Genomic DNA, 14,784 nt, shown 5'->3' on the forward strand with positions numbered 1-14,784 from the left:
TCTGGGGTCATGAAATGTTATAAAACTGGATTATGGTGATGGTTACACATCTTGGTAAATTTATGAAAAAGAAACATTAAATTTTATACCTAAAATGGGTAAAAGTTTTATGGTATGTAATTATACCTTAATAAAGTTGTACCCAAAAAATCTTGAGAAAGCTAGTACTATAATAAATGAAATAAAATCCTACTAAATCAGAGATAACTATTTCTTCTCTCATAATAAGTATAAGATACAGAAGAACACTAACAATGAACAACAGAATTTTAACACATACTCAATGAACAGTTAGAAACATGGAAGAATACTGGTGGTCTCTCTATATACACATATATGTGAGGAGAATGGAGTGTACCAAAATGAAAAATTCGGAGCTGCATTCTTACCATGTGCGGTTTCTGAATAAATTTTCTAAAATTTGATTTTGTAAAACCTATAGGTTTTTGGAATTCATCAACATGAATATTCTTCAACCCTGAAAAACTGGAATGCTCATCATTCCTAATAAAATGAAAGAGAGAAAATAACGTTTTATTAGTTTACCTTTATCTAACAAATAAAAAAGAGAAATTAAATTGCCCCCTTCAGAGACAATCAAAGCAGCAAAACAGTTAAAAAGAAACAAAACAAGAAAACAAAACAAACCAAAAAAACACTCAAAGACTCCAAGATCTATCACCACTAAAATTACAAATGATAGTTATCAGGGCTAAAACCTTTATTTTTCAACAAACATTATTGAGCTAAGCTGAAAGTCAGCAATAGAGGGAAACAGTATTCCTTGGACCAAGGTTCTCACTCTGGGGTCCAAGGACAGGTGTCCTGGGGGTTGTCATCCCCTGAAACCATACGTAGAATGTGTGTTTTCTGAGGGACGATAACCACTGCTCTTGAGGCTCTGGCAGGACTAGATGCCCCCTTCCTGATAGGCTCTTATTCATGAAAGCACCAGAGACAAACAGTGTGACTGGCTCGGGTCCCCTATTGGCAGAGCTGAGACTTCTGACACTGCTGGGCCACAGAAGCGAAGGACAGCTCCCTTCTCCTGTCGTCACCATGTCCAGAGGCCACCAAAGCCTCTTCTCAGGCTGCCCGACCTGGGACGGAAGGTCCTTCCTTGGGCTTGCCCTCTGACCCTGGGGCCTCATTTTCACAGCCCTCCGGCAGTCCTCTCCTTGTCACGTCCCACATCTCCCCACAGTGTTCCTCAGACGCTTCCTGCTCTGTGGTGAACGAACTGCTCACTGTCTCGGCCTGCTTCAATCCCTTCCATGGGCCCCCCCACTGAACGTCAGGTTAAAATCCATACTCCTCATCATGATCTTCAAGGCCCTGCCTGCTGTGGCCCTTGCTATCTCACCAGCTGCTGTGTTCCAGTCTCCCCGACATGCACACCGAGCACGGGGAACATTTAGCGACACACAGTTCCTAACACACCACCATCTCTCCTGCTCCCGCAAGTCTGCAGGAATAATTCCTTCCATTGTAATTCCCTCCCACTTAGGTCAACTTCAAGATTTAGCTCCACCTGCACTGTCCCAGGAAGGCTTTTCCAGACCTCCCTGAGGCGGACTCGTACCCCTGCTACGTGCACACGTAGCATTTGGGAGTCTTCCCACATATCGCTCGTGTTTGCAAGGGCCTGTCTTATGCAGCAGGGTGTCATCCCTTAAAAGGAGACACTGTGGATGGGTCATTTTGTGGCCCCAGCTTTGACCCCCAAACCTGACAGGGAATGGCCACTCAGGGTATTTTGAAATGTTACAAACTCTCATGTTCTGTCAAACTGCTCGTGGTATGACAGTAAGTCAAAAGAGAAGGGTGCAAAGCTGGGATGATTTTTTAAAAAGATTTATTATTTTGGGGGGGCGCCTGGCTGGCTCAGTTGCTAGAGCATGCGACTCTCGGTCCCGGGGTCTCGAGCCTCACGTGGGGTCTGAGCTGGCCAGGCACCCCGAGGATGATTTTAATTATTTAAAATAAACTACATATATGCCCAGAAAAAAGTAAATGACAGGAAATGTACTAAATATTAACAGTGGTCATCTCTGACTCATGAAATTAAGAATGCCTTATATTTTTATTTGTATACTTTATATTTCCAAACGTTTGCCACTGACGTGTACTACTAATTTTAGTAAGAAAACGATGGACTTTAAAAAATCCTCTTTGCAAAGCATATATCCGATAATGGAGTAATGTCCAGAATATATAAAGGACTCTTTACATCTCAATAATAAAAATACAAGAATCCAATTTAAAATACGGGCAAAGGATGTGAATAGGTATTTCTCCAAAGAAGACACACAAAAAGCACATGAAAAGATGCTCAACATCATCAGCCACTAGGGAAATGCAAATCAAAACCATGATGAGATAACATTTTACAGCCACTAGGATGGCTATAATTGAAAAGATGACCCCACCAATGTTCGTAACAGCATTGTTCACAACAGACAAAATATGGAAACAAACTAAATATCCATCAACAGAAAAACGGACAAATAAAATGGGGTACGCACATACAGTGGAATGTTAGTCAGCCTTAAGAAGGAATGAAAGTTTTTTTTTTTTTTAATTTTTTTTCAACGTTTTTTATTTATTTTTGGGACAGAGAGAGACAGAGAATGAACGGGGGAGGGGCAGAGAGAGAGGGAGACACAGAATCGGAAACAGGCTCCAGGCTCCGAGCCATCAGCCCAGAGCCTGACGCGGGGCTCGAACTCACGGACCGGGAGATCATGACCTGAGCTGAAGTCGGACGCTTAACCGACTGAGCCACCCAGGCGCCCCAAGAAGGAATGAAAGTTTTTTAAAAACGAAATTCTGACACATGATATGACATGGGTGAAAACATATTCCAAAGTGAAATAAGCCAGACAGAAAAGGACAATTGTTGTATGATTCCACTTATATATATGAGGTACCTAGAACAGGCAAATTCACAGAGATGGAAAGAAGAGAGGTTATCAGGGGCTGGGAGTAGAAAGGATGGGGAGTTACTGTTTAGTTGGTATAGTTTCTGTTTGAGAAGATGAAAAGATTCTGGAAGTGGGTAGTGAGGATGGTTACACAACACTGTCAATGAATGTACTTAATGCCAATGCATTCTACACTTAAAAATGCTTAAAATAATAACATTTATTATATGTATATTTTGCCACATTAAGAACATTTCAACCCTTTGATATCTGTTTTGTGACCAGGCAAATGAGTGTGCACGTTGAAGAAACTACTCCCCAGACTGCCTGCAGCAAGGCATGGCCATGGGACTAAATTTTGACCAATGGTGCTGAAGTGGCATGTGAAAATTCCAGGAGGTTTTTAAAGAAAAGGCTAGAAGAAGGACATGACGGCTTGGGCACAAACACCCATTCTGGACCATGAGGCAGATGCCACGTGCAGAAGATATCTGAGGAGCAGGATCTAAGGAGGCTGGTTTCCTGATGGATCCACCCTACCTACCATGCTCTGACGTCCTGACTGGACTCTTTTTCTACATGAGAAAGAAATGATGTTTTCTCCTGCTCTTACAGTCCATTCTCTACCCAGCAACCGGGGTGAATCTTTTAAAATTTAAATGAGATTATATTTCTTCTTGAGTTAGAACCCAAAATGTTTCATAATCTCACTCAAAGTAAAATACTGAGTCCTCACGTCCTCCAAAGTCCTCTGCAGTTTGGCCTCATCTACTTACTCTCTTCTTTTCCCACCGTGTTATAACCTCATTGGCCTGCTTTCTGTTTTTTTTGTTTTGTTTTGTTTTTTTGCTTTCTATTCCTTAAACAAGAGTAAGCATGATCCTGCCTGAGGCTCTTTGCCTTTGTTGTTCCCTCCTTAAAATACTATCCCCTCAAAAAACCTTACTAATTCCCTAACTCCTTCACTTAATTCACATCCCTGTTCAATTAAAAAAAAGAAATCCTACGTGCATTCCATAACCACCCTAGATAAAATCACACCACACGTATCACTCTGTCCTATTAAATTTCTTCTTCTGCCTTATTTTCACCTTTCACTCGTCAACATGTAGGTATTTATTTTTCCTACCATTAAACTGTAAGCTTGACAAGGACAAGGACTTTGTGTATACCTCTTCACTGTATGTTTTCTGTACGCCGTGTAGCTAAAAGGAAAATCTCTGCAGCCTGACATTCCCTCAAAGTCTATCGATTCTATTTTGAAGCTGCTTTATCCCACACACACCAGGCCAATGCATGCACATTGCAGCACAACACCTTGGTAGCACTGTATGGAACTTAGGAATGCTGGTTACAAGAGGGAGAAATAGTGGGTCAGGAGAAGACATGGAGATGTTAGAGTACGCGATTGGTCAGAAGTAGGGAGAAAAAAAAGAGAACATGGTCTTCGAGACGAGACAGAATGTCCTAGTGTTAGGCTTGCTTGGGAAAGATTACCTAAGCTATTAGGGAATAAATAGCAATCAAGGTTTAAATGTGTCGCAGTGTAAGTATCCTCTGTCCTATCTACTTCTTTGCAAAGTCTTCACTCATTCAACAGCTCTGAGTTGAGTTCAAGGCAGTGGGGTACGGTGGTGAGGAAACACAGACACAGAGTCTGCATATAACTGTTTGAGGGGCAAAAAGATCACACAGGTGGGAAATTGCTACATCTTGTGCTTAATGATTTCATATTTCATTTCTTCTGAATTTCTACACAAATCTAAACACTGAGATGACTAAAATGATTTCTGCAAAAATATTAATGAGGTCAACTTCAAAGACTGAATTTCTAAGACAAAAGGATAAACTCAAATGCTTTTTCTTATTTTAAGAATGAAATCGAATTAGGATAAAGTTAAAGGTTCTAAATCATTTTTTTCTAAGTCACTCCTTTCAAGAAAGATGAACAATAAATAGCAAGTGCTGGTGAGGATGTGAAGAAACTAGAACCCTCATACACTGCTGGTGAAAATGTAAAATGAGGCAGCCATTGTGGAACACAAGGGTAGTTCATCAAAAAGTTACACACAGAGTTATCATATGACTCAACAATTCCAATCCTAAGTATATCTACCCAAGAGATGTGAAAACATAGGTCTGCACAAAAACCTGCACGTGAATGTTCACAGCCTCATAATTCACCACAGCCAAAAAATGGAAAAGAACCCAAATGTCCAGCCCCCGGTGAATGGATCAACAAAACATGGTTATCCATACATACAATGGACTATCACTCGGCCATAAAAGGAATATTCATGCTATGACATGGAGGAGCGCTGAAAACAATACGCTACATGAAAGAAGTCAGTCACGAAAGGCCTCACATTATATGACTGCATTTATATGAAACATCAAGAAAAGGACAATCCACAGAGACAGAAAGTGGCTGCCAGGGGCTAGGGGGGAGGAGAAATAGGGAACGACAACTAATGCTTACAGGGCTTCTTTTTGGAGTGATGAAAATGTTTTGGAATTAGACAGTGGTGACAACTGCAGAGCTTCGTGAATATACTAAAAACTACTAAATTTTTTTACTTTCAAAGGGTGAATGTTATGGCAAGTAATAGCTCAATTAAAAAAAAAAACCCTCACGGCTCCCCTATGCCGCACCAGCCATCCAATAAAAATAAAATATTCCAACACAGCCAGCAAAAGACATTCTGCAGAAAGACATCTCTGCATGTTCTACATAGCCTCCAAAGCTAACATCATAAACACTTAATGCTGATGAGCTACTCTGCACCTCACACCCGTGGCTTTAGTTAATCTTCACCACCGCCGTGAGGTAAGTGTAATTCTCACCTCTAGTTTACATATGAGGAAACAAAGATTAAGTAACTTGCCTAAGATCAGTCACATAGCTAGGTGTCTACAGAGCCAGGTGTTGAGTTCAGGTGTAACTCCAGTGCTCGAGCCCTTTCTCATCTCAAAGGGGGAAGATATATTCTAAAGCATTAAAGCATGGTTTTTATAAAATGCTGATTATCTTAAATCTGTTTTTAAAATCCTCTTTCCTGGCACACTGAGTTTCTTACACTTGCTGAATCAAGACAAGCATGACAGGAGCTTGTGTCACTAAAGAGCACAGTCATACCATGTCATATTAAGAAACTGGAGACTTTCACCTAGCAAGGGACGAGATTTTAATGATTTTATTTTCAGTTGTTTTATATGCCCCAACACACAGTTTGCTATCTCTTAATTAGTCCCAAACTTATTGTCAGCATAAAGTCCAGTTTTAAACAAGCTCCATGTATTTTGACTAAGACCAAGTTAGCCACAGACTTGACGTAAAAGTCTAGTCAATTTGACACTAAGGAATATGGAAAGGGAATTAGCACTGGCCCTTCCTATTCATACATTCCTACTTTCTAAGAGATCCAAACGATTTGAAGACCCTTGGGTGAACTAGAAATTTTGTCCTCTTCAATTATACCTCATAATCATATGGGGTCCCAGGGTTGCCACGAATTCCACATAGTTTTTAGAACTAGACATAAACTGGGGTCAATCTAAAAATACTCAGAGCCCCCGAAAAAGTAGAGTTGGGAAAGAAAAACAACAATGTACTGACAATCAATTTGCCACACATGGCATAAGTACTTCGCATGTGGCAGTTCATTTAATATTTCTAACCTGTCCACATCATAAATTAGTTCTTCTCATTTTATAGAGAAGGCTCCAGAAACTAAGCCAGTTTGCCTACGAGCATGCAGCTTGTCAAATGGCAGAGGTGGGATTCCAACTCCTATCTCCTCCATTTTCTAATACCCCTGCCTCTGCTTCATGGACAGACATCCATGAAGAGTTCTAAAAGAGAATTGTACTGACCTCAGGAAATTCTGTAATATTCGGAGAGTACCAGAATCTAAAGGGCAGAACGTGTCAGAGTTTCAAAGAGATTGAGCCAAACAGTCCATAAACTGTTACATGCAAGTCCGTAAACTTGCAGGTCCTGGTGCCTGCTAATATTCAAAGAGCCATTACACTCTTTTCTAGAATTACAAAGACCTCATATACTCACCTACCCCTTAGTTTTTGTTGTTTCAGTCAAACAGAATACGATGATCACTGAATAGCTTTGAAACATTTTAATAGATTTCACTTAAACATATAAAATAGATTTGAAGGATCAAATCCCTACACTAAAATGAAAATCATCACACACAAAAATTGAAAAATATGCTAAAACCAAAAGCTCCCTGATAATAGGATGTTTTTCATCTACTGATTACCTCTCTGCAGCACTAGCTATGTGAAAAATGTGCTCATCTTCATTCTGTAACCGTTCTTTTCTCCTTCTTTCAATGTCATGTCGTAGGTCATTTGGGTCTATTATTTTGACCAGAGTCTGAGGAATTTTGACAGAAGACAAACCATTCACATTACTGTTAGTTGCACAAAGACCGTATCTAATAAGAACCTTAAGTAAAAGTCCTAAATAAGTTACCTTATATTCATCCTAATGGTAGTGTAAATTGATTAAAATATTTTGAGACACAATTGACAATGCACAGACAGAAAAGTTCATAACAATGAACCAGGAATCCCACTTCTGGGAGTCTATCCCAAAGAAAAGGCTATCTACCCAAATATATCCAAAGTGCTATATTAAAAATCATCAAAAAATAAGAGCAACTTAAATGTAAAATAAATTTAAAGGAGAAGGGGAGAATGATTTTATGGTAAATTTAAGTCAAAGTAATAATGTACAAGCATCTGAAGTATGGTTAATGTAGACTATGTGGAAGTCAACGTGAAAAAAACCCACAATTACTGAGAAAAGTTAATTAAAACTTAAAAAGCCTCAATCATAAAAAGTCATGGGGGAGCTCAGAGATTTTACATAAAAGCAGTATTATTAAGTAAAAAGAAGAGCCTCTAAAACTACATTTCTTATGATAGTGGCTACGTTAAAATGCCAGATGTAAGACTACAAGAAAAGATGATCAAATGATATTTTGTGTTAAGTGGTTGAATTAGAGGTGATTTTTCAAATTTCCTATGGGTTGATTACAGTATTTTGATGAATAGAAATTTTCTGAAAATAGCATTTATTCAATAAATGCTATCTCTATAAGTTCAATAAAAATTGTAACCATTCACAAGTGAAAAAAATTACATATTCTATCAGAAGTGTATTAAAATCCTTCCTCTACAAAAACATTTTACTCTCAATGAATAAATTAGCAGTTCTTTTAGAACTTGATATACTTCTAAAACGAGAGCCAGTTTTCTTCCCCTCCCCCCCAACTAGTTAAGAGAGTTTTTCTAATTAGTAAAGAAATGGGGGGGGGGGTTGAGGAAATGTTGGGTAGAAATTCAATGTGTGGCAATAAAAAAAATCAGTATTACTTCCATTATTTCACTAGTTCATAGTCCACAGAATTTTTCATACATTCTACAGTAAGCAGACGGACAATATCAAATGAAAGTAAGTTCCTCTGCATTCATTCCACATACAATTAAAAAAAAATACTCCACGTGACTGCTTTGGAAAAAATGTAGGTATCAAATATACTTTCCACAAGCCTTATAGTGTTAAGTTTTGGAAGGAATACTCAACATTGTAACTATATGTCAATTTTACAAAGCTGTTACCCTTAGGGATTGTCTCTCTTAGGGAATATTTTTGTCTTTTGCCAGTGTTCTCTCTGCAACCTGGCCAAGTTAGAATCACTTGGAGAGCTTTGTAAATTTCAGGTTCCTGAGTCTCAATCCTTCTTTCTCATCTACTTTAACTCCTTTTTTTTACTCCCAATTACCAGTTCCCTTTTCCATCAATATGCCAACAATAGGATAGTCTTTCATCAAAAATTGTATTCACTTACCTGTTCTGATTCATATACCATTGTTTGTTTATTCTGAAGCTCAGCCAAAGACATATCTATTCTCCTAAAATAATAAAGGCATATTACAATTAAATAATTATGTTTATACACTGATACCTTGATTCCATTACTACAGAATGGAATTTGAAATAAAACTGGTATGTCCTGGAGGATGCAAAAGAAACATGCTACCAGGTGGGTTTTCATCTACAAGTCAGTCTCCCAGGACACACATATCCTGTGAACAACATCACAGTGATGCCTTAGCGGTTCTCAAATCACTAGCCTGGGTAACCTTAAACTTTGCTCCGGTGATCTACTTCATTCTAACATTGATTCAGCTCAGCTCGCAAGACAGGGCACACCACCTGCTCAGACAGGTGCCAGCAGAAGAAGGCATAGGTTTTCATCCGGCTGCCCTCAGAACAGCCATTTCTGACCACATGAAGCAACCCATGATTTCAATGGCTCGACAATTGTCTTTCATTCTTCCAGTGATAACTTCAGTAGGCAATTACTATAGACACAGCAGAATCAAAGTTAGGTAGGTAAAGATTGTCAAAGTCCTCCACATTTAGACACTGCTAATCAATGGCTTTAATACAACCTATTCCATCCAAGTGCACTGACCCAGTACCTGCCTGGGTCAGTCCTGCTTTTGGATAGGAAATGCTGTCCTAGAGTCTACAGCAAGCCCAGAAGGCGGCACCTTCCCAAATATGTTCTGGGGCTTATTCCGATGAGTTAAATGGGCATACAATAATCAATCATTACCTGTGAATTTCTGGATCTGAATTCGATTTAACTTCATTTACATCTGCAGCGTGTGTATCTCGCATTTTTGAAAAACGCTCATGTAGAGTAATGTCAGGTGATGGAAAATAATTTGCTGAAAAAGGAAACAAATAGTTTTATCTCAGTGTAAAACTGATTCCACTTAAAAGATTACATATAAGCACAGGAAGAAGGGACTGTTAAAAAACGTCCAACCTGTTTTCTCTTGAAAATATGTGGGACCCAAACTTATTCCACAGACTAATTTGTAGCTCTCACATGGTTTCCCAAGTCTAAGCAACAGTAAAAAAGGCCTGACTTATGAACCTAAGGATTCTGTTCCTATTGGACATGTCTGCCGATTTGCTGGGGGGAAAAGATAGTGTGGCTCTCTCAAAGTGAGAACCTTCCTTCTCCCAGGTAAGACCTTACTCTGCTGGGAAGTAAAGACGGTACAGAGTTTTATAGTTGACCTAGAGTAAAAAATAACTCAAGAACAACCCTGAAGCATCAGAAAATTCTGAACAAATGCTAAACGTTGTTTACATATCCCAGAAAGAGTCCTACTGCCATTCTACTTTAATTAACATTAACTGAAGTTCATGAAGACATACTGAAATCAGCTATGCTACACGGCTTTTAACAGGATAGAGAGAAAGAGAATACACTTAACCCATCAGAATGGTATTTAAGCAAACCTTTTCCCTAACTTACTGTTCCTGTTCTGGGACAATCTCCTGGATTTTTCTGCAATACCAGCTCCCTTTCTGCCAAGAATCATACTTCCTTTGGGTGAGAGGGGCTGGAACTGAGAAGGTGAACTGTTTCAGACAAAATGCATGCTTCAAAGTAAATATATGCCTTAGTTTGAGGGATGCAGAGAAAATAATTCATTTTCAAAACATGTTCCATGAAGGTAAAAAAAAAAAATCAGTGCAATTGTCTAGTAAGAAATAGAAAATAAAAATTTTGAAATTCTTGAAGGTCTCCAGTTTATTATTCCCATGCCTGCTTTATTATGCAGCATCAATGAAGTAAGTTGTTCCACCTGACTGAAATTTTCAATTAATGGAAATTGGCCAGAAGCTAAAACAAAACAATTTACTGCAGATATTCAAAGTATTTATTATGCAAATCCTTGATGTCATCAAGTATGCCAAATCGAACTGGAATCTTTTATCAATCACTTCACATTCATCCTTATGGCACAAAGTCCTAGTAATGCCCTCAGGGGGCTTTAAGAACATCACCAAAAGACCTAGACTTCCAGAGTTCTTGAGTTTGTCAAGTTTCATATGTGGTGTTTATTGCTTCCTCCTTCTTGTTTGGTTTTCAGTTAACGTTTCTTGCTGCTGTCAGTAGGCCTGTCTCTTGCAGCAGCCAACGTCTCCCTTTCAGTTTGTAATCTACTATGAGTGAAAGTACCAGGTTATTGGAACAACACATGAAGAACTAGGCTTGAATTAATACCTTACACTCTCTACAACAGAGTTCCTTAATAATGATCAAATTTATAATGAAATATTAATTACTATTACTATATCACAGATATTTACCTATACCTTGTGAAAAGCCAGTACATTATTTTTGTGTTATCCCTAATGTATGTGCAAGATATACCAACCTTTAACTTGATGGATTATAGTTATGATTTCCTGAGCAAATTCTCCTGTAGGTTTGTTTTCAGTATTCTGAGTTGAGTCAAGATGTTCAAACACTGGATGAAAGTTCTCACTTTTCCTGCCAACAGCAACCAAATCATGTGACATCTGTCTCTCTGTGGAATAGCTAGAAGCAACCCTAGAATAATTTGTAAATGTTTAACTAAATTTGAAACTATTTTACTGAGAAAAAAACTTATTAAGAATTAATCAAGATAGCTATAAAACTAAAAGGATGTTTATCTTTTCTTATAATTAAGGCATTAAACTGTATGCCATAAAACATGTGCAATAATGCGCAGGAGAAAATAGCTACAGATGCATGAGTTTGAGTTCTCCTTTTCAATCAGAGATCATTAAATATTTGCCACTTTAATAATAAAATCCTCAACATTCTAAGTTAAACAATTTTTACCTAAAAAAATACAGCAAGGCATCAAAGGTCAATGTGCAAAAAAATAATCAATTAGATTATTTTCTACTCCCAAATTGTCTATAAAATTATAAATCCAGCAAGTTTATACTATCTTGAAGTTCTACCACACTTTAAAAGCTGCTATTAAACATAATAACTTCTTTGCCTTCATAAAAATTCTTATAGCTCTGTATCAGTCATGAGAAACTTGGTATTTTGAAATCAAATTCTGTTGAGATGAATCAATTACAAAATCTCACTAAAATGGCAGCAAATAATCTTAGTTGTTAGCAAAGTTATGATCATTAGAACCGATTACAGTGTTCACCCTAAATGTATCCTTAAAGAAATGCTACCATTTATTATATAACCTCAGCTATGTTACCCTTTAATGCTTTCTGAATCTTTGTAACTTGTATTACAAGCTCTCTTGACCTTTAGGCATCATTATCAAGTCATGATTATGACATACAGCTAACAATTATTGAGGGCTCACTGCAAGCCACACACAGGGGCTCAGAACTTGTTTGCGAACATTATCTGATTTAATCTTTACAATAGCCCTATGGGGAAGGCGCTATGACACTGAGACAACGGATGTCTTGGTTGTTTTGGTTTACATCCCAGAGGCTGAGTATTCCTAGGAACATAATCCTTCCAAGTGTCATAATGGGAAACAATTCCAAAAAAGCTGCTCTCACTTAAAACTACTCTTAAATTCTTTGCCTGGAGGCAGATTATATGTCACAGAAGAAAATGTCTCATTATTTTATATTTATACCTCATTTTGGACTCAAAATGGCACTAATTAGCTTACACCCATCTTACTCCTCTGCATTTAACTCTAAATAGCTTTTGCCTCTTTCCAAAAATCATATTCACTACCCAAAGAATTGAGATTTACAAGTGCTGGGGTTATTTATGAGTATGTTATATAGGCTATGAAGATAAACCCGAAAGAGAGCCCTGAAACATGTTTTAAATAATAGCAGCACCACTGAATAAATGATACCTCTTCATATAACAAATATCAATCAGATGGATACATGTTGGGATGTGGGTGTATGCATGCACGGATTTACTTATTTAAGTCACTTAACAGCCATATATATAAAACCGCTCCAGGGTAATCAGGGGCTTACAGATATTCTTCAAATTTTTTAACTTCTCTCATAAGATGGTTTAAGTGCCTATTTTTAACTTATCAGAGGCAACGCTTCCATATGACCTATGCTCCCTGCTTTCAAACCAGCACTGTCGAGACAACTCCCTGCCAAAGCAGAACCCCGGAAAAGTGATTATGCAGCAGGCTGATGCCACTGTTAAGGTTTCCTTGATTCATCAGAAGGACTTTCATTAGAAGAGCCATTTCTCTTCTTTCCTCCTAATTTGCTACAAGCTTCCCACTGGGTATCTGATAACAAGCTAAGAGACATTAGTGATAAACACTGGAAGCTAGAATGGCCCTATAACAACCTCTACTAGCAAAGAATTACAAATGCTGTGTTTCACGGTACAAAAAGCCTGTTCCATACCCCCCAAAAATTGCTTTTAAAAATATTTTACAGGAGAGGGGCGCCTGGGTGGCTCAGTGGGTTAAGAGTCCAACTTCGGCTCAGGTCATGATCTCACTGTCTGTGAGTTCAAGCCTGCGTCAGACTCTGTGCTGACAGCTCGGAACCTGGAGCCTGCTTCGGATTCTGTGTCTCCTTCGCTCTCTGCCCCTCCCCGACCCACACTCTGTGTATCTCAAAAATAAATAAACATTAAAAAAAAATTTTAAAAATAAAACACTTTACAGGAGAAAAGTAAGATGTTCAAACAGAACTATAAAAATGGTCTGTCCATAAGGGGAAATCAATTAATCACATTTTGTATTGCAGACTCAGTTTCTCCCATGAGGAAACTAGTTGATAACGGTTTCCAGTTTTCCACCAAGTAATTATTAAAATTTACTTGATGGGGCACGTGGATGGCTCAGTCGGTTAAGTGTGTAACTTCGGCTCAGGTCATGATCTCCTGGTTTGTGAGTTTGAGCCCCGCGTTGGGCTCTGTGCTGACAGTTCAGAGCCTGGAGCCTGCTTCGGATTCTGTCTCCCTCCCTCTCTCTGCCCCACTCCCATTCTCTCTCTCAAAAATAAATAAAAAACATTAAAAATAAAATTTACTTGTAACTTATTATAAGTTAATTACTGGTATAACTCCATGCCCAACTCTCAATCCCTAGAAGTGCTATGGTATACTTTACAGCTATATTTAATTCCTGAAATTTTAGTGTTTACATTTGCTATTAATTTATCCTGCAAGATTTTTAACTAAAAAATGTTAAAATTGTCATTTCCTAGGAAATATTAAAACTGAAATTTTACTCTTACAAACAATTACAGTTTTGCTATAAGAAAAGGCTTCCCGAAACTGGGGAACACAAAATGTTCTAGGCATTTACATTTGTACATTTCATCACCTCTTGGTTCACATTTTCCTTTCTTACTTTTTCCTAAGACAGATATTGATTAAAAAGTTAATGACTTCAAGAAATATTCCCAATACAAGCAGTTAAGCTGAAAAGACCAAATGTTCTCATTTGAGATGCATTTTAGACAGTTTTAAAAATTAAAATATAGCCAAACACCTGTATTCTAGTACTATTTCTGATACTGGTCTGATGAAATCTTCCAGGCTCCTCTCTTTTCTCCCCCACACCCCACTCGTTTTTCTTTTCCTCTAAGGATATTTCCTCCGACGTTCTGAGTGTTGTGCATAATAACGAGGAAAACATAAAAAGCTACGTTAAACCTTAATTTCCTTTGTACACAGTTAATATCCATTAAAAAACACAACTGCATGGCAAAACAACAATTACAAAAAGGCCAACAACAACCAAAACTAATGGATAATCCCCTGTCCTCTGGAAGTTTTAAATATATAACAATGTGCATGGGACACATATCAAGTTTTCCTTTCTCAGTTTTCTCCCAAGAACTAACATTTTGTATGACATCCTATAGTTTATAAAGCACTTTCCCAATTATTCATTTGCTCCTGTCTTCCTGAGAAGACATTTAGCTTTTCTGGAATTGAGGGTAAAGGGTTAGGGAGACTGCTAATTCCCTTAATTCAGCATCTCATTATCTTCT

General features: G+C 38.0%; 1 protein-coding gene across 6 annotated transcripts in view; it reads right to left on the bottom strand.

Annotated features, from left to right (window-relative positions):
• BCLAF3 (BCLAF1 and THRAP3 family member 3) overlaps positions 1–14,784 on the bottom strand; it is a 62,630-nt gene that overhangs the window by 23,355 nt on the left and 24,491 nt on the right. For 5 of the 6 annotated variants that reach the window (XM_049643560.1, XM_049643557.1, XM_049643555.1 and 2 more), the window contains 5 exons: positions 11,196–11,371; positions 9,572–9,686; positions 8,798–8,861; positions 7,202–7,317; positions 390–504 (listed from right to left, as the gene is read on the bottom strand). In XM_049643560.1, coding sequence (XP_049499517.1) covers positions 390–504; positions 7,202–7,317; positions 8,798–8,861; positions 9,572–9,686; positions 11,196–11,371 — 586 coding nt within the window. The remainder of the gene's footprint in view (positions 1–389; positions 505–7,201; positions 7,318–8,797; positions 8,862–9,571; positions 9,687–11,195; positions 11,372–14,784) is intronic. The other variant, XM_049643559.1, reaches the window with a different exon arrangement.

This window comes from Panthera uncia, chromosome X (genome assembly GCF_023721935.1).
Source record: "Panthera uncia isolate 11264 chromosome X, Puncia_PCG_1.0, whole genome shotgun sequence".
NCBI lineage: Eukaryota > Metazoa > Chordata > Mammalia > Carnivora > Felidae > Panthera > Panthera uncia.